General features: G+C 43.5%; 1 protein-coding gene across 8 annotated transcripts in view; it reads left to right on the top strand.

The window, feature by feature from the left end:
• Window positions 1–26,146, top strand: part of CELF4 (CUGBP Elav-like family member 4) — a 1,197,256-nt gene that overhangs the window by 930,352 nt on the left and 240,758 nt on the right. For 5 of the 8 annotated variants that reach the window (XM_069218770.1, XM_069218764.1, XM_069218675.1 and 2 more), the window contains exon 4: window positions 5,171–5,299. In XM_069218770.1, coding sequence (XP_069074871.1) covers window positions 5,171–5,299 — 129 coding nt within the window. The remainder of the gene's footprint in view (window positions 1–5,170; window positions 5,300–26,146) is intronic. The other 3 variants (XM_069218773.1, XM_069218769.1, XM_069218589.1) reach the window with 1 other exon arrangement.

Below are 26,146 nucleotides of genomic sequence, written 5' to 3'. Positions count from 1 at the left end.
CTGCCACATAAACAATATGGCACAAAAGGTTTATTATGACGTTTTTTGGGCATTAGAAAGATTTGGGGTAAAAATGGGGGGGAGTATGCAATATTAACAGAATTGCAAAACTTACTATTACTGTTACACGAGTGTCAAAACGTGTAGACAGCACAGTCTTCTCAAATGTTTCAAACTTTTTGCTAAATATTTGGAAGGTCCAGTGCTTAATTTGTAAATACACGCGGCTGCTGCAATTAAATGAGCGAACACGAAATACTGAGGCGGCGAAATCCTGAAGCCATCTCAGGCCTCTTCAGTCCTTATAAAGCCACTCGCTGCCCCTTCAGCTCACTCTTGCAGATTTTTACTTTCTCCGTTTGTGACGCTTTTTCGTTTTTCCCTTCCTCCGTCTTACATATGTGTGTCTTTTGCTCGCAGCAAATGCTTGAGGCAGAAGAATAAGACCCGGCCCTCAAAAATAAGTGCCAGTGCTCAGCACCGGAAACAACAAGCACAAATTAAGCACTGGGAAGGTCACAAGAAAAAAGCATCACAAGATAAAATAGTTGCTCATCTATCACAGATTGTTTACACTCGTTGTTTTAAAAGGTGTTTGATGTCTTTGAAGGTTGGCGGCAAGGCGTGAATGTTTTCTTGTCCGCTCCTAGGGGATTTCCAGTTTTGAAGCTTAGGGACTGGACATGGTGTGGAGACAATCCTTGAATGGACACTTATCTGTGCCGTATTAAGGTTCCCTTGATGGTTTACTAATGAAAACACTTATGGGTTCTAAAATCGTAATTATCACCAACTTCTGTGTCTGGTTTTCTCTATGGCCATGTAGGATGTGATTTTGTGGTTATCAGGGGAATGGCAACTGGTATTTCCCTGCCCCAGAAATACGAGGCAAGAGTGCATAGAGTGGGGAAAGGGCAATTACCACCTGTTGTCTTTCAAGAGCATATGGGCAACAAAGGCGGTTTTGCCATTTTGATTGGCAGAGGCAATCTCAGCATTCCATTCAGGGTGCTAATTAAACTTAAGTCTTTTAGGATTCTGGGGACCCCATTAACAAGAAACTGGCTCATCGGAATTGATGCATCAGTTTTCTTGTGGCAGCTCTGGGCCCTCTAACGACGCCATAGTACCACTGTATTTAAGATACAGCTCCCCATGCCGCACGTTTCCACAGATGCATCAGTAATTCTGATGCATCTGTGCCGCTAAACTGCTGCTTTGCTGGAGTAGCATCAAAAAATGACACTACTTCAGCAATGCAAGGGGGGTCCAATGTTAAAAAGCCCTGCTTCATTTTAACGGCTGCTCTGAGCAGGTGTTAAAAAATTGACGCTGTGAAGGTGCAGAATGGCGCAGTGAAATCTTGTGAATTTCCCTGCGCCAGATCTGCATGGCTTTTAACCTGAGAACGGTTACCTTGCATACATTATACCTGGGGCAGGCATAATGTGGCGCAAGGCTTTTTAAATGTGGCGCTGGGTAGAGGACCTCTCTGTGCCGCCGCAGCATAAAAAAATGACACAACAGGCTTGTAAATAAGCCCTTGTATATGCTACTGCTTAGCAGCCAGGCCATGAATGCCGCCATTTTGGATAGGGATAAGGCCCAAACCTCTTTGGAATGCCCATCCTTTTCTCTCTCCTGTGCGGCTCAGTGCCTGCCGTCTCTCATGCCGCGCAGCTGTCCTGCTTATTCCAGCAGCTCAGCGGGCGGCAGCGTGAAGAGCAAAACTCAATATTTCTGTGTTTAAAAAGAACAAACATTGGAGCAGATTTGACTGGGGGGAATTCAGGTCAGCCATCAAACCTAATTACTTCAGCGTGCGTGCCGCTAAAAAATGACAGTAGCGTTTGATATGCAGTCATTTCTTGGTGGAGGAGGGGTGCTGAGGGGGTGGGAGCTTTCTTTCATTCTTCAGCTCTTAACTCTCCCACTGAGAAATCAGGCGCAGTCTCTGAGGAACGGTGAATGGAGGCTTTGAAGAGCTGCATGTAAATGAGGCAGATGAAGAATGGAGGGAGCAGGGACTCTGTACGTACAGCTCAGTGAGCTAATGCGCATGCTGGAGGGAACTGTCCCTGTGTGCAGCCTGCTGTTATGGAGCTGAATCTTGGTGGTTTCTCATCCTTTCGAAGTTAATAAAGTCAGGTACCATTGACTATGTTGTAAATACCGTTAGTGCTTTTAGACTTCATGATGTACAGCGCTCACTAGTGGTTAAATCAAAGAGGACAGATTTTTTGTCTTTCTAGTTTCTCTGTCTCACCATTGGACAAAAAGCATTGGCAAAGCCAATAGGTCTGGACGTGTCAAGCTAGTGTGATGGTTTTTATGGATTTTTTGAAAGCCTATGATACAAAAAATAAACAAACCATGCCGCCGCCTAAATGAGGCAGCCATATTTTGTGATGAAAATTATCATTTAAAAAAATAACCATTGTATATAATGTTACTAGAACAGAGTGGGTGCTTCCTAGCAAGCGTGTGTACTTTCACAGGAAAATAGCATGCGTAGTGGTCGAAAAAAGACACAATTCTTTGGCTCTGAAGAGTAGTGACCTGAAGAAATGTTAAGCATACAAGAATAACTAGAAAAGAGAAGACAGCATTGATAAAGTTAACTATTAATCCTCCATCCCTGACACTGAACTGTACTTCATTTTAACCGGATATGCACATGTGCAGACGCGACCAAACAAAATGTAGTCATTCATATTGTAAAGAACCAGTGGCTGAAATGGATGGAAGTATAAAGTGAATGATAGTTAAAGAGACTAGTGGATAAATAAGGTCCAGCTAGTGCGCCCTATGTATGTACTGTTTATATTTTTTATGTACATGAAATTGATTAAAAAAAAAAAAACTGTCTCTTTGCCAGTCCTAAAAATATGTGTTTATTCAATAAAATGGGTTAACATACACATGTGCATATCTGAACAAGAAGCCCATGCCTCAGCCACACTTTCAGCCAGCCCTGCATATTAGCCAGCAGCCAGCCACATGGTTTGACACATAGGTCCATGTTCAGAATGAGGAAAGTTGAACTACTAGTTGGATGCACTGAATGACCGACGTGAAACTACAAATCCGAGAAGGCACGGTGTTGTTGGCTTAAACCCAGAACTTTGTGACTATGTCACTCACAGTAGGAAGGTCACAATACTGTATTTCTGGCAGTAGTTCAGCTGCGGCGTTTGGAGCCAGGTAGCCACCACTCCCATGGCACAAAGTGTGAACTTGGACAAGCCTTCCCAGGTTTGTGTGCTCCAGTGACTCACATGCAGAGGGCGCTAAAGCAAACAGCTTTCAACTCCAGATGTGTGTAATGGTTTACAGCCAGTTTGGCAAACTGTAAACCAAATGTACCTCCCCATGCGGGCTCCGAATACTGCTCCCTGTGCTGTATACGTATATATAAATTATCTCTGGTGCATTACCTGCTGAAAGAGCTTGGAAGCTGCAAGCCGGTGGGCTGCCTAGCGTTACACCAACCCCTATATGAATAAGTAAGGTGTCACTTGGCATTGAACCTTGGGCATCATCGTAATACCTTGTGCTGCGTCATTTTGAGACACGGCGTATATTTAGGGGCAGATTTATCATTATTTCACGCAGCACAATAAGCCACCTTGCTGTGCTGCGTGAAATGGATAGGGCAGGAATACGCCGTATTTAACATGACAAAGCACATTATTGTCCTTTCCTTGCACTGGTGCACAATGTGCTGCCTTGCACCAACGCAGGAACACTTGCACCATGATGCAAGGGTGCATGCATTATAAGGATTGTTTTTGTGCAGGAATGGGCACCTTCATGAACAAAAACAATCCCCATAGTCATTTTCTATGTGTCCTGCAAAATGCAGGACACATATAAAGAGGAAAAATGAGGAGAAATGAAGATATTTTTCCTTGTTACGCCTCACCTGGGAAGGCATAGCATTTTAAAGCATTCCCAGATCTACCACTTTTGGTCACTCTGGGAATGCATCAAAATCCATGTATGATGCGTGGGAACACCAATGCAACACCCATGGAATACCTCCCTGGGGCACAGTAACGCAACGCAGCGATTGTGCTGCTTTGCATTACTGTGGAATTATCAAGCCAGTCAGGGCCGCGCAAGGTGGACTTGTGTGGCCTGATAAATCGCATTTTGGGGATGCGTCACACATGCACCACGTTACGTGGTGCAAGAGTGACGCAATCCCACTCATAAATATGCCCCTTAATGTTGTACTCTGGTTCAGGAAATGCCACCACTTCCACTGTCATGTGTTATCAGGAGATAAAGTGACCCCTTTGCTTTACACCTCCCCGGTTGTCTTCGAGACTGCTTTTTCTCTATCATCTGACTAAGATGTCTCTTGGTGGGCTCTTGCTGCACATCCCTTCTTCAAACTCTGCTTCAAACAATGGCAGTAGCTCAGTGGGTCATGCTCCTGCTCTGGCTCCGTTCAGCTGTGCATGGGCATGAAACGGCTCAGTAATAATGCAGTAAATTGAAAGAGTTCTTTCGGGAAGGCTCGACTCTTACCATGTTTACATTGGTGTAGCAAGAGCGTAGCTATGGAGCAGCAAATAGCTATCCTGAGGCAGAAGCATAGGCAGATGAGGGGAGACAGTGAGGTGAAAGGGAGGGATGGAGGCAAGGGGGTGAGATCTAAAGGGTAACGGTGTAGTGGTGAGAGGGAATGGGTAGACCAAGGTTACATGGAAATAGCAAAACTATGAACTCGATTCGCATAAATGCAAAAATCGTACAAAAATTATTTTTCTAAGACTATCGATGGGCCAAAGTAACACAGATGTCTGATGTTGCTCGTAACCATTTAGAAACATAACACTGATAAAATAATATAAGGTAGTGACCTGTAATCAATTTACTTTACCCTCAGAGACACACATTACACTGTCGGTTGTGATGCATCCCTCAGACTTGTAACTTAGAGGTATCCAACGTAAGTGTTGGGAGACTAGATCCATGCCATGTTTTCATGATATCCACATATGATAAATGTGTATATGGAGGCCAGGCATCTTTAGAAAATTAATCAGCTATTTCATGAAAAGATGGCAGAATCAGTATAATATGTCTAAAACATGCTCAGATTTATGATTTGATTCTAATGTCTCCAAAATATGGTAAGCATCTCTCAACTTTGTTCCAGAAGACAGAAAACTCTTTGTCGGCATGCTGAACAAACAACAGTCTGAGGACGACGTGCGTCGGCTATTTGAAGCATTCGGAAGCATCGAGGAGTGCACGATACTTCGAGGACCCGACGGCAACAGCAAAGGTGGGATATGGATTCCTTTTGTCTCCTATTGGACATCCAGTGAGCCGGAAATTTGATTCTCATCTTGTCTGCCTATGGACTCCCACTTGCCTTCTGCTACCCTGTCTTTCTTTGGGGAATCACACAAACTTACTGACCTATAACCCCTTAACATCACTACCTTGGTCCAACCACCTGCCAATAAACATGCGTCATCAACAGTTTATGAAAGGAAGAGCTAGTCATGGGCGTCGATTCACCAAAATGCCAGGGGTAGCGGAAGTGACATCATAACGCTTTGACCTCAATGATGTCACAGGAAGTGATGTCACATGTCCTTAACCCTAATGACATCACAACACATGCACTCTCTCACCCTGACTCACTCATTTGAACTCTCTTGCTCATTTGCGCTCTCACTCACCTATAGTTTTTCACTTACTTTCACACACACAGTATCCCACATACTACCATACATACTCACACACATGCACATTCTCTCTCACCCACATGCACTCACATAACATACACTGAAAAGTATTTGAATTTACATACCTAAGATGCCAGTGAAGGTTCCGTTCCAGATCCTGACACCTTTTTTATTACAATTATAGAGAACGGTAGCTTATTAATCACTTATTGTAATAAAAATGAGCAGAAAAGGAGGCTGGAGCCTGACGCTGGTAATGCCAGCCACCACTGTGTTTGTGGCACTAATTGTTCCCTCTCTGAAGCCAGAGGTCGCAAAGGCAGTGCCATGGGTCACAAAGGGCAAACCCGGGGGGGTCACAGCTGCGACCCCTGGTGACCCCTAAATGACATCCATGGAGCTAGTACCAAACTGTTAGCAAGGTGCTACAATCTCAGCTGAATGTTTGGTGTTATGTGCACTTTGTTGAATTCTCTATTGTCTTTTAAAGCTCCTTTCCATATCTCACATGGGTGTTTGTACACAATATCAGAGAAACAATATCATGTGGACAAAATATAATGTCCAGAATATCGAGGATAAAAATATTGTGAACGTAAGTTTCTGTGGGTGAGCACACTTTAACTATACTCAACCCCACATATAGGAACCTTGACGATATATATATCTTAAAAGTATGTAGATGTGGAGATAAGAATAGTAAATCTCTGCTTACTACATTCCACTTACCTTCGCAGTATTCTGCTTCTCAATATTTTTGACACAATATTCTGTCCACACAATATTTGCTACCTTGATTTTCTGTCAAACAACCATTGCATGTACCTTGAGCCGTACCATGTTCCACTTAAGGCATATTATCCAAGTGTGACTTCATTTAGAGGGTAAAAATTAAGAGGCAAGGAGAACAGAGGGCCCAAAGCAAAGCTGGAGATAGTACTCTGTCCCCAAGTGCCTTTCCCTTGGACAGTAGCATTAATGTCGGAGTGGTCTTTTGAAGTTTCAGGCATAATTCACAATATTTTTGAAAAATATTGTGTTTTTAAGATACTACTTTTTGGTGCAAGGACACAAGGAAGGTTACAGTGCTGTATTGTTTTTAGTGATTAGACTGGCACCATTTATCTTCCTAGTTTCTGAGATAACATTCAAAATTACATTATAGTTCAAACTGAACTTTGGGCCTCATTTACAAGAAACTGATACACCGGCCCGATGTGTCAGATTTCTTGCGCTGCCCAACGATTCCCTAACAACGCCATGGATGTGCTGTATTTACTACACAGAGCTCCATGGCGCATGTTTTCACAGATGCGTCAGAAATTCTGACGCATCTGTGGTGCTAAACTGACACACTGCTGGACTAGCGTAAAAAAAACACTACTACAGCAATGTGAGGAAGACTCCCTTTGAGAAAAGCCATTTGTCGTTTTAACACCTGCTGTAAGGGACAGATTTGCGATTACCAAATAGCGAATCCCAAAACTTTGCTATTTGGTAATCACAGACCTGTCCCTACGGACATCTGGCCCCAAGATCAGCAGTTCTAGCTGCTAGGACACATTTCCTCCCTGTGTGCTGGGACACGCCTAGGCACACATGTAGTTTTAGTTCAAGAGTGGGTATGGCTTTGCTCGCTAGGAGCTTTTGAGTGTATAGCTGCTCTCCTGCTCCTCCTATTCTACACGTACAATATTAAGCTATGCAAGGTATATTATACAGGTGTGAGTGAATTCCAGTCACTGCCCCTGCTGACACGCTCACTTTCTACCACTGCATGGGTGCTTTCTATAAGCTATTTAAAGTGTGTAAGTATAGGGTTAGGAACCTAGGGCCAGATGTAGCAAAGGGTTTTACCCATTCTTTGTCTATGGGAAAATGTCTTCGTACATATGGCCCTTAGTGTAATTTTATTATATTTTAACTAGCTAAGCATGTTATTCAAAAATGTGTTTCCTTTACTACTCATGGTCTGTGGAAACTACATATTTGTGCTCTGCGCTGCACTTTCTGCACTACTTCCGGTTGACCCCTGCACGTGTAAGGTCAATGAGGAAATAAATGTCGGGCATGCATGGTAGCATACTGGTAAATACCAACAAAGTTGCACAGGGTGGGTATTTACGTTATTGTATTTCAGATTATTCCACTGCACCCCCCTCACATTGCAGGCTAGCCTTAACTAAGGTGAAACCTCCCCGTCTGTAGCGTATCCAAGATGTACACTATGCATGCGTCGATGTCGTTTATTTATCGGGCAGTGAGGATGCGCTGTATTGTGCCTATGCATACATAATTAGGGTGACCAAAATGTTTAAGTCAAAAACCGGGACATTTAATAAAAACAGAAAAAGGACTACAATTTTACTTGAACTGAGCACGCAGAATGACAGCAGCGACCATCAGCATTAAGTTAAAGCAGAGGCGCTAAGAACATAAATAAAACGCACTTTTTAGGGCCAGCATCAAGCCTGTTAATTAAATTTCCCTCACAGCTGCTTACTATCCCTGCTTTGGAAAAGGCACATCCCACCATTTTCAGTCAACCCGCGCTAAAAACAGGGGCATGAGCTAAATCTGCCAGGACAGCTGATGAAAACCGGGACTGTCCCGGCAAATCCAGGACGCCTATTCATAATGCCCTTTTCCAGCCATAAGTCAGGTGTCCGCTTGGTCAAAGCTTTGTGCACTGGCCTAAAATAGACACTGAGAACCTAAAACAGTTTTTTTGTTGAAACAGCAGACCTGCGAGAAGGCTTTCTAGCTAAATGAATTCCATGAAAAACAGCCCTCCTCAAAGAGCAACTACTGAAAAATGCACAGAAAGTAAAGATGCTGTTGAGGTTAAATTTAAAATCCAAACTTTATGATGTTCTCATACCATAGCTCTGAAAAGTGAACTACGTCGGAGGGAAAAAAATATTCTCCGGTGAAAAGAACTCTGTAACAAAAAATCTTAAACAGAAGTTGGGTCTGTAAAAATTGTCCAGTACGCGTGGGAAGTGTGTTTCAGAGGACTGCTGCGGGGATTGTTGCCTGGCTTCGTCTCAAGGACTCCTCTTCTTGAAAAGACAGGGTTAGGTAGCCATCCTGACGCACTGTTCCTTAAGGTACACCGAAAACCATACGCACACTGTGGGCTTTAATCAGCCTATCTTTTCTTACTACATTTTAACAAAGCATCCTTTCCAGCAGATACCTTTAATAGTGAGGAGCCTGCCATTAATGAAGAACATTGATTGGAGTCTTTGTGGCTACCTTCTTCGAGGTCATTACACACACTGTTTCCAATCCTGAACTTTCATGTGATCACCTAATGAATTCTGGATGTTGTAGTTTCGCTGACATCTAGTGGAGTGGGGGATTAAATTTAGGAAAACACGTTTTCCAATCAATCTTTAAAGCGTTGAAAGCCCTGGTTCAAAGTTTTTGAACAACCTGAACCACTCCTGCTGGACCAACAAAGTTTTTTCCCTTTCAGTACAGAATTGAAGAAGCATATTCAGGTCAAGCATTCCAGGCAGAGCAGCTAAAAACCTATTGTCAGCTTAAGCCCAACCATTGCTTACCATTCTGCTCACTCTCATTTCCTTACTTATTTGATGACTTGGCTTGTCCATCTTGAGTTTGTTCCTCCTTTGCAGCATATCCTTTTTACCTTTATCCTTCCACTGCTCATTTTTAAGGAACTACTTTTTTCATTTTGCTTAAGCACTCCGTCCGAGTGCATGTGTTTTCCAGCTGTCTATCTTGTGTGCTTCTATTCCACCATGCTCTATATTGCTTCTCTGCATGCAGTCCTTGCTGTTCTCTTTCTCATGTGTTTTTCCCTTCCCACCCCCACAGTCCTATTTTTAGTTCTTTGTTTTTAGGATGTCCAGACAGAAAACTGCTGGTGGTCGTTTCACTTTCCAAATAAAAGCATGCTTGCGCTACGCTCTTTGGTAAATACAAGAATGCCACCACCGTCACATACATATGTCATGATGCATGCATATGGCTACAAAGTGACAACCACCACCAGCTGCACCACCACACCTATGTTTTTTTTCCCTTTTGTTCATGCTGTGCAGCACGAACAAACGGCATTTGCAGAGACAGTAGATCTCAAAGGTGAGACTTATTTGTCAATGCTTGTTTCAAGGATTTTCTTGCCTCTCGTCATTGCATCTGTGGAACCGATCCCAAATTGTCTCCCTCCTTAATAAAGAACCAGGACCTTCCAACAGTGATCAGGCTTCCACACACTGCAGCTATCCCGACCAAGTCTGTCAACCCCCAAGGTAAAGATCTATACCCATTCCTTCCCATATTAGAAGAGTCCCCTTCATCTGGACTGGAGTATTGAGAGGGCCAAAGGGCAAAATGCAGGCACTATATAAAATCATTAATACATAAATTAATTATTGGAATGTGTAATGTATACATAATCCCACCGACAATCAACAGGAGAGGGGTACAAACCGCTAAATAGAACATGTCACCCAAGGACCATGTCAGCATGTCAGGATCCTACATCCACCATAACTTGGAGCTCAGCCTTTCATCCCTGGGCGCTCCTTGCCTACTTCTATTAGCCTTTGAACCCTACCACTGTCACGCGTGCTTTTGACAATTTTATGAATCCCAAAAGTGAGCAAAACTACACAAATCATGTCATACACCTACACAGTTGACGCTCACGAAATGACCCCTTGAAACATGTATTTCAATTCAATCTCTATAGCGCTACCACACCCGTTGGCTATTAATTCAAAACAGTAGATATCAAAAATATAAAATAATTATAAGATATATAACAAACACATAAATATCACATTTTATGGCATTTTAATCCAAGCCTTTTGTTTTAGTCGAAGAACAAAAATGAGGGAGTAGGCTGGTCACAAAATTGTGTATTGCTGCACGTTGCCACGCCCAAAGACACAAGAACACTAGACGTGCTCAGGCACACACAGGCCGGTGGTCCAGGGAAGCTTCCAGGCAGAAACAGAGGCAGAGGCACAGGGGGAAAGGAGCAGCAGAGATGTCTTCCAGAGGACTGCCGACCCTGCCTTGAAGCGCGATGCATCATTCACCGGCCCCTGACTATGCCTGTCACAGAGGATGTCACGCTAGCAGTCTCCGTTGAGACGCGCAGAGACGCCCTGCTGAGACGCCCCATTAATATCCCCCACCGCGGGCCCCGCTTGTCACGCAGAGGCGCGAGAGCGCGTCTGCCGCTCGTCATGTCACGGCGCGGAAGGCACTGTGTGCACCGGAATGATGGGTAAATAAACAGGCGCGCGCGCCCTTCAGAGATCATTAGTCTGCTGATTGCAAAAGGTCTCATCTCTCTTCCCTGGAGCTGCCGTCAGCGCTTGGTGCTTCCGGTGCCTCTGCCTTGCTGTTCCGGGTGAGGCCCTGGATTATGTAGCAATGTGCATATATAGCCGGTGCCCATGTGCTCCACCCTGCAATAAATCCCGTTCCACATATTTTGATTGACAAAAAATGTCATTTTATTAAGACAGGCTTGCAGTTCATACCTCACTGGTGTACACATACATCATAAGCTCCATCTTACTAAAGCATCATAAGAACTGCTTACACCCCTCCTGAAAATGTACAAAAACATCATTCTTTCCTCGTCCATTACCACCCCCTGCAATGAATTCCCAATCACTCTCTCTCAAGCCTTCACCAGGCACCCCCACTCAACTTCCCTTTCACTGATCCAAAGCCCCAAACACGGTCCTCCCCCACTGCTCACCCCGAAGGGTGGAAATGCCTACACTTGACTATTCATCCATCCCAACATCAGCCTCTTTATCTCAACTACAAGGCAGGTCCTACTGGGGCAACTACCCTCTGTGCCTAAGGCTGCCACCTCGCATGGGGACAGAAACAAAAAACCTCTCCTTTACAAAAGAGGATGGGGGGTCCACACTTTTCCTGCCGGTCCACATGGTGATGGAGTCAGCAAGAGGCTGACTTTTGGCATCACTGTCCCTTAATATCCCTGTCACCTTGACCCCGCCCCCTCTCACCTTAACCTATCCAAACCTCACTACTCCTGTGCTACTGCCCAAAGCCACCCAGAGGTAAGTAGCCTTTGCCTATGCTCCCCCTGTGTTCACTCAGCATACAAAAAATCCGATGCCACATACTTTGTTATAAAAAAGGCCACTTTGATAAGGCAGCCCCATAGTTTATACCTTCCCCCAAAGAACTCCTAATACCCCAAAACATCATTCTTTCCTACTCCATTCATACTCCTTGCATTGCATTCCCAAACACTCTAATACCACCAAGCATTTCCAAGTCAACTCCCCTTTCCCTGCTCCAGGGCCCCCACGTGGTCCTCCCGTCACCCGCTCCACTCCCCACCCCCAGGGGTGGATATGCTTGCACTCGACTCTCTATCCCCCCAAACGTCTGTCATCTAGGAAACCTTAAAATGTGATTTCCTGCCCAACTTTTATATTGTAAATCTGTTTAATATCACACCTACACCACAGCTATTCATTCCATAGTTCTGGCAACAACTTTCTCAAATAAAGCAAATAATAGCCTTTCCCGAATTTAGAAACATGCACACTATTAGCTCTGCATAAGTGTTAGTCTTTCTCCTTAAAACACCTGTGCAGTAGCACAGCAATACCATCCGACATGTAGGACACTCCCATGTCCCTGTTTAGTTTCCTTCTTGCTTTTTACATTCCAGTGTGTTTCGTCGCACCTCCCCAATGTCTTCTGGGCACAAACTCTGCTCATATTATATGCCAGCTCATTTCAGCTTCAGCAATTCCAAGTCTTCTTTCATCTACTTAATCAAAGTCAACCTGGGAGCTGGACTACATCATTCTAGCCTAAATGGATGTCTAGCTCATGAGTGAGGGCGCCCCAAGTTCTGAACAATTTAGCTAACAAAGGCAATAACCGGCCCCTACGCATTCCACTTTTTTCCCATCAGAAAACGTAATGGCGGCTGCTAGGCAGTCCAAGATAGCACCCAGATGCTTGCTGTTCTGCATAGTTTGCCAGCCAGTACACCAATGAGTATCTAATGAGTGTCCAATTATTCATGTTCTCATTTCACTCACAGAAGGACTTTTAACACAACCTGCAATAAAGCAAAGGAATATATCTGTCCATTAAAAAATATAAAAAAGGACAAACCCAAATGTATTTCCTAATGTATTTTCCACAATATTTTGACTTTCGTCTCCCTATTTGCCCAATCTCTCTTCACTGCATGCCTATTCTAAAAGAATGAGTCCAATATTTGTTTGGGTTCAGACGCAATTTTCTAAAAGCATCCCTCATCACCCATAGCAAATTAAAAGCTGTCATCTCCAATCCATGTGAATGGTAAAAAAGTCTTCAAATCTGATCCCTAGCCGCTCCAAAAATACTCCCACTCCTGTGCAAGACACACACCTGCCCTTCCCTCTCTATTCAACCAAACCCATTTTCCTCCCAAACATGATCTGTTATAGGCACAAGCAGCCAAATCCTCTATCTGATTCCTTCAAAACTTACATCAATATATCTCAATCCGGCTCTTGATCTAGAACCTACCAATACTGATACCCTAAGTGCCCAAAAGACATTCATAACGTGCGCTACCAAAAAATGCTAACCTCCAATTTGTTGCAACAACAACTAGGTAAAGCTGCCAACAAATACTGCAACACTTCAAAAGTCACTGGTTTCCTCAAACTGGTCTTCATACCCTGTCCAACCACCCACACAAAACCCTCCTCACTCATTCCCCTTCAGCTGCATCATAGCCCCACACAACTTTCCATAAGATGACACACCTGCCAAGTTCCCTGCAATAGTAGTTTGTAAAAACCTCTTATCAATTAATCTCATAACATAACTCAACACCACGTTTTCTCTTTCTTTCCTACCTTTACTGTTGTCAAAACTGATAGAGTTACGACATTTCTGAAACCCTTGCTTTGCCTGTAAATATCTTTTTTTTAGTTGATGCAGCAATAGATTTCTCATTTAATTCTACTACTCTCAATCCTTCCATGCCCAAATACTGTGTGGTAACTCTGTCTGCATCTCCTTTGCTCCAGGGCCAGCATACAAAATTGTTACCACTATGAACGAGATAAGTCACATGCTATATTATTGTCTCCATTTGGTCCATGCTTTGCGCACCATTCTGTTGCAAGTGTTTGAGCATAAGCTGTTGCAACAACCGCAAGACCCTTAAACCTAATGCTTTTTGTTTATTCACCAAATCATCCATCATCCAGTTATCGACTCTGAACATAACTGTCCCTTGTACCATCTCTTTACCTCATACCACCAATGCAACAAATAAGGGAAACAATGCCAGAAGCCCTCTACTTCTGCCTTGTCTCATCCAATGTGTTGGCCATCTTTCCGCACACCATCACCCTTCCCAAAATAGACCAAAACCCTTTGTACCTGCCCCATCTGAAAAAATGCACCTACCTAGGTGTTTCCTCTTCTAGAAAATGCATGGAAACTCCATTAAAGTCAACTAGGTATGTCGTCCGAATGCACTCTTCCCACATTGCCATCCTTACACCATGATGTGGTAATACCACACCTGACATTGCCATTCCTAACCCCTATAGAAAGTCCTCTTTGCCTTTACCACCCAACGAGAAAGGTTCAAGTAGCCCAACAGCGTCTAAACCTTCCTCAGGGCCAGTTCTCTTTCTCCCTTTCTCTTCAAAAATAATGTTATTTCATCCACCTTTTTACCTGTAACTTCGCCACCATCTCTCTTGTGTCCAGTTCTGTTCAATTCAGTACTCTGCTTGGGCTTTCTGTTTCGTCTGTTTCTGCTAATAGTACTCCCAAGTCATCTGTCAATCATTTGAAATTCTACAAACACTATCAAAAATTTTCAAATTCTACACAAACCCTCTCAAACACTCACCAGAATTTCATCGTCCAACAAAACATCATCTAGATAATGGGATACTAATTCGTGGCTTTATTGCTTTGAAATTGCCTATTACAAGAAAGTACTGAAAGTTTTCAACAACAAACAAGATATTGCACAACCTATTGGCAATACCTGTGTCTATGTAAATTGCTACCTCAAACTGCATGCACAATAAAGAAAAATCAGCAGGATCCAGTGGCAACAAGCGAAAGACAGATTGAATATCACATTTTGCTAGCTTCGCTCCCTCACCGTCTCACTTATTAAGATTCATAGCATCATCCACTGAAGCATACTGTACCCTGGCACCCTGTGCTGCGATGAAATCATTAACTGACCATGATAAATGATGAATCAAATGGCATTCATCCTGTGTTTTATTAGGAATCACCACCAAAGTTGATACCATCAAGTCTTGTTAAGGTAACTCAACAATAGCCCTGCCATTCCCCTTCTTTTATTTTCCTGTCCAGCTTCTTTGCCACAATCTGTTTTATTAATTTGGCTGATCTCATTTTATCAGCCTTGCTTTCACTCTATCTACTGTAGCCAGTATACCTGCCCTTTGTCATAGGCTGACTGTTGACACCTTTCTCTCACTGTTCTCTATTGGACTTCACTGTCCACCGCTGCAAAGCATTGTGTGATTAGGTGTCTACACATTTGTGCTTATATCTACATAGCTGTCATGGGCTAAAGCCCCTGTTGAAACCTCAGCATGCCCCCCTCTGACCACACCCTGTACTCTTGCATATGTACCCATCCCTTCCTGCGTGGGATAATAAAGGAAAGGCTGCTTGCTGTGTGTGGCTGGTGGATGCTTAGGAGACATTCATTGCAACCACAATTCTGAATCCACATCCCTGTGGCTTGTCTGGATTCAAACTTAGCCTCACCTGAAATTCTTCATAATGGGCTCATTACGAGTTTAGAGGATCCAACGCCGGACTGCCAAACTCATAGGGAGGACGCCACCACCATGGCGGTGGTGTCCCCCACGTCCTATTACAAGGTTTCTGTCAGCCTGAGCTGGCTGACCGGTGGGAACCTTGAAAGAGAGCGTTTCTGCTGGCCACACAGGTGAGAACAGTGATATGGGACAGCACTCAGCTCCCTTAAAGGGGCTGAGTGCTGTCTCGTAACACAGAGGGGGCCAACAAGCACCCTTGGAATGTGCACTGTCTTCAAAACAGGGGCACCTGTGGACCCCTGCACTTGTTCTCTGCCAGCCTTTTCATGGTGGGGAAACCGCCATGAAAAGGCTGGTGGACGACAAGGTTGTAATCAGCAGGACAGAGCTGAGTTCAGCACTTCCCTGGCTTATTTCAACCAAGACCCCGGTCTCCCCATCGGGATCATGGATCCTGGCCGTGATACAGGTCAGTTGTAATGTGGCGGTCCAACCGCCAAACTCGTAATGTGGCGGTTGGACTGCCACAGTCGTGGAGGTCCCTCTGCCACCACGAGGCTGGCAGTCTTCTGACCACAAGCCTCATAATGAGGCCTAATATCTTTGCTAGGCATAACCTCCTTTTAAACCTTCCATTTTATGTCTATATAAAGAGCTCCATGGTTCTTTCCCCTTGTTTTTCACAGTGGTGTATATCAAGAAGGCCGATGTCCAGTTCCCGATTGTGAAAGGAACCCTTGGATGCCTCGCCAGCTCCCACTCCTTCTATTTTGATTCTTCCTTTGAATTAACATTTCTATGTAATAATTTGGAAATGTCTACAAATTCTTATTTCTCGATACTCTCTTCTGTTTTATCTGAGAAATGGAAACCCGTTGGCATCGATAGTCCCACGTACTGTAACGTGTTTACAATCCGTCTTTTTCATCCCCTACTTTTTCTCCTTCTTCCTTTTGCTTTTTGTCATCCCCTTCTATCTATGCTTCTTTTTCATGCATTTTTTTATTAGTTTCCCTCTCCCAACTTTTTTGCTCACTTTAACTCTAAACCCCAACCATCCTTTACTTTTTTCTTCATCATCTACAACAATATTTTCATCTCCCACACTTAAAGATTTGCATTTGAGTATAGAGCTTTCCCTTAAACCATTATCCCGCACTGACCACCAACTTATTCTACCTCGTTGAATCCTTTGCTTGCCGAGACTCCTACTGCCTTACTCTCCAATGTGTTCCTCCCTTCTAGTCCTTGAAATCTGCTGTTGTTTTATTTGTCTGCCTGTAACAGCTCACTGCCATAATATTGAAACCAAAAATATTGTGATACAAAAACATTGGCCCTCATTACGACCCTGGCGGTTTGTAACTGCCAGGGCCGCTGGATGCGGAGGCACCGCCGACAGGCCGGCGGTGCCCCGCGGGGCATTCTGACCGCGGCGGCTTAGCCGCGGTCAGAGAAGGGAAACCGGCGGTCTCCCGCCGGTTTCCCGCTGCCCCCAAGGAATCCTCCAAGCCGGCGCAGCTTGCTGTGCCGGCTTGGGGATTCCGACTCCCCCTCCCGCCATCCAGTTCCTGGCGGTTCTCCCGCCGGGAACCGGATGGCGGGAGGGGGAGTCGCGGGGCCCCTGGGGGCCCCTGCAGTGCCCATGCCAACGGCATGGTCACTGCAGGGGCCCCCGTAAGAGGGCCCCAAAATGTATTTCACTGTCTGCCTTGCAGACAGTGAAATACGCGACGTGTGCAACAGCACCCGTCGCACCTTCCCACTCCGCCGGCTCTATTACGAGCCGGCATCCTCGTGGGAAGGGAGTTTTTCCCTGGGCTGGCGGGCGGTCTTTTGGAGACCGCCCGCCAGCCCAGGGAAAAACTCATAATACCCTCCGCGGTCTTCTGACCGCGGAGCGGTATTACGGAGGGCGGAATTCTGGCGGGCGGCCTCCGCCGCCCGCCGGAGTCATAATGAGGGCCATTGTGTCAAAAATATCGATCACAAAAATATTGTTTATCTATACATATAAAGGTAAGTAAAACAATATTGGAAAAAAATATCGCTTTACACTAATATAAAAAAATATGCACAAAAATATATATATCTTCACTGCTTGGTTTCGACGATGCTGTGAAGCACCAAATCGCCCGTGGTGCTGTTGTGTCGCTGTGCCACGTCAACTAATGTAATCCACTTTCTCCTCACACTATCAAAAGGAGGACAGCACTCTGGATGCAAAAATATAATTTTTAATCCTGGAGCAAGGTACAGGAGCTCGTTTAGGCACTAAGGCCCTCATAGGTCCTCATTACAACATTGGCGGTAATGACCGCCTACCGCCACAGCAATGGCCGCCAACATACCGCCGCTGTGGCTACCAGCCGGCAACGCGTATTATGACCGCTGACGGTATTCCGCCAGAAATCTGGTGGAACACCGCCGACGGTCATGAGAGCAGCACCGCCACGCCAGCAAAACACCACCGACCGTATCATGAGCAATGATACGGCCTGGCGGTGTTTTGCTAGCGGACACTGCTGCTGACAGCAGCGCCGTGGACCGTCTCCAGCCGGAGGACCCCCTGCAAGCAGGTAAATCGGGTTCTCTGACCGGAGAGGGGGGTGTGGGGTGTTGTGTGTATGTGGGGGGGAGGTGTATGTTTTGGGATGCATGCATGTGGGTGTGTGTCGTGTTGGATGCATGCATGAATGAGTGATTGTGAGTGTTGTGTGTAGTTGATGCATGTGTGTGACAAGGTATGTTGGTGTATGTTGTGGTGTGTGGGTATGTATGTGTGCATGCGTGGGTGGAGGTGGGTATGCGTGTGTGCATGTGTGTGTATATGGGTGCGCGTGTGGGTGTGTATATGTGCGGGGGCAGGAGCGGATGGGGGAGAGTGGGGGAGGACTCTGGAGAGGGGGTGTGGGGCGGGGGAGACCCCTATCAGTGCCAGGGAAAGGATTCCCTGGCAGTGATAGTGCCTACCTCCATGGTATTCGTGGTGGTACAAAAACCACGGAAACCATGGTGGTAGGCCGGGTCGTAATCCAAGGGTGGGAATGTGACTGCCGCCGGGCTGGAGACCCGCTCCAGCCCAGCGGCCGTTACCACCCTGGCGGTCGGTGTGTTAAAGTGGTGGTGTTGGACAGCGGTAACTGCCTGGGTCCAGATCCCATTTTTTGTACCGCCGGCCTGTTGGCGGTATTACCGCTGCTTTAACACCGACCGCCAGGGTTGTAATGAGGGCCTAAATGCCTTTTTCAACCTGTGAGGCGCCATATTGCCTCACAGTTAACGAGTTAACAATCTCTACCAATCATCACCGTGTTTTCAAATTTTTTAAAAGGTTATCTCAGTTATCTAATCTCTAATTAGTTCATCATAGTCACATGTTTTCAAGACATAGTAAAAATAGTAAAAATACTATATTATCTTACCTCTCACAAAAATCACAGTTGTTTGGCTACATTATTGCCCCAAATGTTTAATTAATTTATATTTTTTTTTTTGCAGGAGTTTTCCTTTAACAATTCAACTTTATACAATAAAAAATATTCTATCCTCCAGCAAACAAAATAAATCCATTTTGCAATTACTACATCCATACTTATAAATTAGTGCTGTATAAATTGGTTAATCACTATGCATGTTTTTTTCAGATAGACAACAAGAAGATCTGAACAGGGTGAAGCAAAGAAGTTAAGATATTTCGCCCACTGGGGCGTGATCATAGAAGTTTCCATACATTTCCTACGATTGCTTAAAAATTAGTAGAATGCCCGATTTATACAGCACAAATTTAAAAGTATGGATGTAGTATTTGCAAAATGGATTTTGTTTGCTGTAGGTTCAGATATTTGTTTATTATATGAAGATGGATTGTTAAAGGAAAACTCCTACAGAGAAATATACATAAATGATTTAAGCATTTAGGGCAATAATGTAGATGAACAACTGTGATTATTGCGAGACATAAAGATAATATAGTATTTTTACTATTTTTACTATATCTTGAAAACATGTGACTATGATGAAACCAATTAAAGATTAGATAACAGAGATACTATTTTAGAAAATGTGAAAACACAGTGGTGATTGGTAGAGATTGTCAGCACGTGAAAAATAAAAGGGAGAGGCAATATAGTGCCTCACAGGTTGAGAAAGGCATTCATTGCTGCAATGCGTTCCTGTACCTTTCTCCAGGATTAAAAATTCTATTTTTGCATCCAGAGTGCTGTCTTCCTTTTTTAAAATATTCTAATATATAACCTTAATATAATATAATCAAATAAGGTGTAATAATATTTACAATATGTATATTAACATATACTTCTTTAAACAAACACACACATATATGTATGTGATTATATACTTATATATATATATGAAGATATATATAATGTAAAACTATTATAAAACGTACTAATTTTATTTTATATTATACATTTCAATTTTTTTAATATACTGATATAACAAGTAGATATATATTATATGCATATGCATATATATCTCTCTCTCTCTATATATATATATATATATATATATATATATATTTACATACACATAAAAAAGAATAAAACATGTGACAAATGAACTGCAAAAAACTTTAAAATCTTTCCAATTTAATTACACGTTATTAACAATAGATAATAACACTTTTTATTAAAAATGTGTTAAAAATTACATAAATTTGTATATATGAAAAATATAAAATGAAATACACAAACACATAATAATCATACATATTTAAACAACGCTAACAAACTGTTAAACTCTAGGAATAATAAATATACTATTCCCACTCCAGTATGTGCAGCAGTCGGCAAAGCATTGGATGCAGAAGGGGTAAAATGTACTTTTCCCACTCCAGTCTGTGCAACCGTAGGGAAAGCGTTGGACACCAGAAGGGTAAAATTTACTATTTCCACTCCAGTGTGTGCAACGGTAGGGAAAGTGTTGGACTCAGGAGTAGTAAGGTTTACTATTCCCACTCCAGTCTGTGCAACAGTAGGGAAAGCGTTGGACTCAAGAGGGGTGACATTTACTATTTCCAATCTAGTTGGTGCAATAGTAGGGAAAACGTTGGACTATTCCCACTCCAGTCTGTGCAAGAGTAGGGAAAGTGTTCGACACTGGAGGGGTAAAATATACTCTTTCCACTTCAGTCTGTGAAACAGTAGGGAAAGCACTGGACTCAGGAGTGGTGAAATGTGCTATTCCCACTCCAGTCTGTGCAACAGTTGGGAAAGCATTGTACACCGGAGTGTTAAAATGTACTATTTCCCCTCTAGTCACTGCAACAGTAGGAAAAGTGTTGGACTCAGGAGGGGTAAAGTTTACTATTCCCACTTCAGAAGGTGCAACAGTAGGGAAAGCATTGGACCTGAGATGGGTAAAATGTACTATATCCACTCCAGTCAGTGCAACAGTAGGGAAAGTGCTGGACTCAGGAGGGGTATAACTTACTATTCCCACTCCAGTTGGAGCAACAGAATGAAATGCTTTGGACTCAGGAGGGGGTAAACTATACTATTCCCACTCCATTAAGTGCAACAACAGAGAGAGAGAGAGAGTAATTCACTTCAAACAAATAACAAAATTGAACACCTATATATACCCCAAAATATAAAATTCTAAATATAAAAACTATGTCCCTCATTACGAGTCTGGTGGTCACTTGACCGGCAGACTCGTGGTGGCGGTTGGAGCACCACATTATCACCACGGTGGTAGTGTCGTAGTCGGACCTCCAGGATGAGTTGTCCTAGCGGTCTGGCGGGTTGTGGTGGTCCCAATCTGCCAGGGCAGCAGTGCCCTCAGGATTACGACCTCGTTCTCCACCAGTGGGAAACTCGTAATGGGCACAGCGGGGAGGTAGCCATTATGGCGGCAAACTCCCCATCAGAAGTTCGGCGGATGGGCAAAACCGTCCAACGAACTCGTAATCAGGCCCTGTATGTCTAAATTTTAATGAAAATAAAACAAATGACATAATTATTACAATTTGTAATAATTGTTATCAATTAAAACACATAATATTAATATGATGTATTGGCAATCAAAAAAGTATAACACAATTAACATATTAAGTAATTAAAAAACAATTATAAATATATGAATATTTTTTTTTTAACTTGTAGTAACTTAAATAATTTCCCACCCTATTCCTCTACAAACTAAACAATACACACCTATAATAGAATTTAACAAATATGATAATTTCATACTTAACATAATTATAAATCAAGTAATTGATAATAAATTAATAATTAGTTAGCTTCCCACCCTTTACCCCTACAAACCCAACAACTCTCACCTAAAATATAACTTTAAAATATCTTAATTACACAATTTACATAGTTCATTCTCAATTAAATAATTAATATTACTTACAAAATTAATTATTATTTACTTATAATTAACTTCACACCCTTTACCCATACATATCCTACAACCTGCCCCTAAAACATAACTAAAGTATACATTAACTACACTATTTACATAATTAGTTATCAATTACATAATTAATATTATACAAAGTTATATACAATTAATTATTAGTTAATTATATTTAATTAACTTTCCACCCTTTACCTCTAGAAAACCCCAGAACCCACACCTAAAACATAACTTAAACAATAAATTAATTACCTTATTTATGCAATTAGATATCAATTAAATAATTATTAATTCAAATTATCAATTCATTATAATTAACTTCCCACCCTTTACCCCTACAAGCCCCACAGCACACATCTAAAACATAGCTTAAAAATACATTAATTACACAATTTACATAATTAATTATCAATTAAATAATTATAATCAAAATGAATTATAATGAATTTACTTCCCAACCTGTACCCCTACAAGCCCCACAACCCGCTACATCACTAAAAATCACAATTAATAATTCAATTAAATTTGAAAACAACTAAAAATGTTCAAACGATATAAAAAACATTAATAATCATACAATTTATCACATATATACAATTAAAACATATAGTAAAATACATAAATATAATTAAAAAATGTTATTCTTTATTTGTAAATGATATTAACAACATAGAAATTTTTAACCTCGATATAACTTACTTAAAAAAATCGATTCTTTTGTCAATGATATTCCTGCATCACGATATTTGTGTATCACAATAGTAAAAAGTTGATATTTGTGTGCCTCGATATTTTTAACTCAATATTTTGTCCGAATACTGCTATTAACACCTGAAAAGCACCACTACTCCACCTTGGTTCCATTAATTCCCCATTCTTCAAACTTACCCATTCACATTCCTCCTCCCTCTTTGCAGCTTAATTTTCTCTCAACTCTCCTTCCTCCCATATCTCTCGTCCCTAGGCAATCGCCATCACCAAACCCCCACCATATTGTTTATTCTTTTTTGACTACTTTAACTCCTGGTATAGTGCCAGGATGCTGCCTCACTGTAGAAAAGGACACAGGAGACATCTTCATCTCTTCAAGCTAATTCCCTAGGGTCGCCAGTAACTCTGTTTGCATCTCCATCCTTTTGTTGACCTTATTCCTCAACCTTGTGTTCTTTTAACCACCAATTCACGCCAACTAAAACAACACCCGGGGCATCATGAGCTGCTGTACCTCTTTTGTGTTCTGTCATCTTCCTCTGGGATTCAGACCTATACCTGTACCTATGTCCATTTGTCTATCCCCTATTTCTCTGTGTTTTGACATGATCAGATATCTCCCCTTTTCCTCCATCTTCTAACATTCTTTGTTGCTTTTTACTTCTATTTTCACACAATGTTGTCTGTAATGCCTGTTTCCTTAGCTATATTTTTCTCTTTCCTGTTTCTGTTTGCTGCACCTTTGCAGTATTGTCAGATGTCCCCGTGGCTACCACAGGATGATGCCGCGTGTTACTCATGGTGCCAGAAACTGATGGGACTGCAGTCCCAGTAGGAACAATGATAGGATATTGGCCTCTGTGCCTTTAAGGAGTCCGAGGCCAATATTCCACCACTTCAGCATCCTTGGAATGTGTACTGTCTGCAAAGCTGACAGTGCACATTCAAATGCTGCTGGGCAGGGGAGCCCCTGTGGCCCCCAGCACTGACTTTCTGCCAGATTTTTCATGGTGGGGCCATGAAAAGGATGGCAGAAAGTAGGGTTGTAATCAGCCAGGCGGTGCTGAGTTCAGCTCCACCCTGCCTGGTTACAAACCCAACCGCCGTCATGTCAGGAACCATGTTCCTGGCAAAAAAGGCGGTCTTTAGTTGGGTCTGCCTGCCAATGTTGTAATGTGACGGTTGGATCACCACAGCCGCAGCGGTCCGACTGCCACCACAGGGCTGTGGCCCTAGGAACAGCAGCCTCATAGTGAGGCCGTTATTGAGCATGAGTGGATGTTCGTGTTCTGTCCCACTAAATGCTGAATTGTCCTCCTTGCATAATTCTGCATAATCCTGTGCAATTTTGCTGTAATTTCATGTAATTACTCTACAGCAAATTACATGAGCTACTCCCACTGCTACATGCAACCACCAGCACTGCAAACCCTTAGGATGCCTGCCTGTGGGGTCTACTCATGCCTGCCTACACCTGACCTAAATCCCCTGGCTTAATGAGATCCTTCTGTCCTGCTGCACACAGGGGGACATATTTATGATGCCCTTGCACCACAGTTATGTCAATTTTTGTGATTTAATGGCGGTGCATTCCTTGCAGCCATATCTATGACTCTACGCAAAGTGGCTTTACCTGGCTTTAAATGGAGTAAGGCAGTGCAGCACAAATCACTATCTTGCCTTACTCTGCTCAAGGGAGGAATTCCATGGGTGTTGTGGTGGGTGTTCCCATGCAACACCCATGAATTCTGATGCATCCCCAGATTTATTAACCCTGCTTCCCATGCCGCTGGATTCAAGCTAGCCTGGCTGATGAGGGGTGAAACCCCGAAACGGTCCCAGGATGCTTGTTTCCAGTCCAGGGAAGACCTGGCCTAGCAGTTCGGGCTGGACTGTTCCCATGGGGAACAGGGTCAAGACTGATTTGCATATGGCTGGGTCCAAACTGGAATGGCATGGGCAGCAAAAAAACGATGGATTTAGGCCCAGATCACTGTACTGGGGGTGAATGTTTGACAATGTTCAGCATTCCGTCCATCACTTGTTGTTTTTGCTTTGTCGCCCTAAGTGGGAAGGGTATGCCCAGACGTGGGTCCTGTGCTTCCCATGCCACTGGATTCAAGCTAGCCTGGCTGATGAGGGGTGAAACCCCGAAACCGGTCCCAGGATGCTTGTTTCCAGTCAAGGGAAGACCTGGCCTAGGAGTTCGGGCTGGACTGTTCCCATGGGGAACAGGGTCAAGACTGATTTGCATATGGCTGGGTCCAAACTGGAATGGCATGGGCAGCAAAAAAACGATGGATTTAGGCCCAGATCACTGTACTGGGGGTGAATGTTTGACAATGTTCAGCATTCCGTCCATCACTTGTTGTTTTTGCTTTGTCGCCCTAAGTGGGAAGGGTATGCCCAGACGTGGGTCCCGTGCTTCCCATGCCACTGGATTCAAGCTAGCCTGGCTGATGAGGGGTGAAACCCCGAAACCGGTCCCAGGATGCTTGTTTCCAGTCCAGGGAAGACCTGGCCTAGCAGTTCGGGCTGGACTGTTCCCATGGGGAACAGGGTCAAGACTGATTTGCATATGGCTGGGTCCAAACTGGAATGGCATGGGCAGCAAAAAAACGATGGATTTAGGCCCAGATTACTGTACTGGGGGTGAATGTTTGACAATGTTCAGCATTCCGTCCATCACTTGTTGTTTTTGCTTGGGCGCAACGAGGAGAAATATCTTTATTTCTCCTTGCTTTTTCCTCTTTCCATGTGTGCTGCATTCTTCACTCTCAGGAAGAGGAAAAAGCCTCCCAGGATTGTTTTGGTGCAGGAAGGATCCAGGAAATGGGGTCTCTGAGGCCATTATATAGCTTGGGAAGGGGTCCGCACACCTCCTTCTCCATAAAAAAATAATAATCATGAAGGACCTATGAGATGGGGTCCCAGGGGCCATTAAATAGCCGGGGGCTGCATACCTCCTCTTTTGCTTTTTTGATGCAGTGACCCCTAAGCTCTGACCCACGTAGGGGGACTTCAAATTAAAAGGGAGGGAGTCCGCACTTTTTCTAACATTATACCACAATGCTGCAGTACTGTTAAAAAAATGTATCTGATTTTTGCCTCACTACAAGACCTATAGGGTCAGAGTATCCCTACTCTGCACCCCTATATGTTTTGTTTTTGTTTCTAGACACTGAGGGCCCAATTACGAGTTTGACGGATGGGAAAGCCCATTCGTCAAATTCCCAACAGCGCGGCCACCCCTCTGGACCTATTAGTTGTTTCCTGCTATGCCGACGGGTTGAAACTTCGGTTTCCACCCATCAGCCTAGCGAGAAAAAGATGGCAGCATTGTCTCTGGCACAAAATCGAGCCGGCGGCAATGCTGTTGCCTTCAGGGTGCACCCAGTACCCTGGCAGACAATGAACGCTGCGAGGGTGCTCGGAAGGGAGACCCCTGCACTGCCCATTCCAAGTGCATGGGCAGTGCAGTGGCCCTCTGTGACCTCCTGCACCTGCTCT

The sequence above is a fragment of the Pleurodeles waltl genome, chromosome 1_1 (assembly GCF_031143425.1).
Source record: "Pleurodeles waltl isolate 20211129_DDA chromosome 1_1, aPleWal1.hap1.20221129, whole genome shotgun sequence".
Classification (NCBI taxonomy): domain Eukaryota; kingdom Metazoa; phylum Chordata; class Amphibia; order Caudata; family Salamandridae; genus Pleurodeles; species Pleurodeles waltl.
The sequence above is the reverse complement of the archived record's forward strand: the minus strand, read 5'-3'. Positions and strand labels throughout refer to the sequence as shown.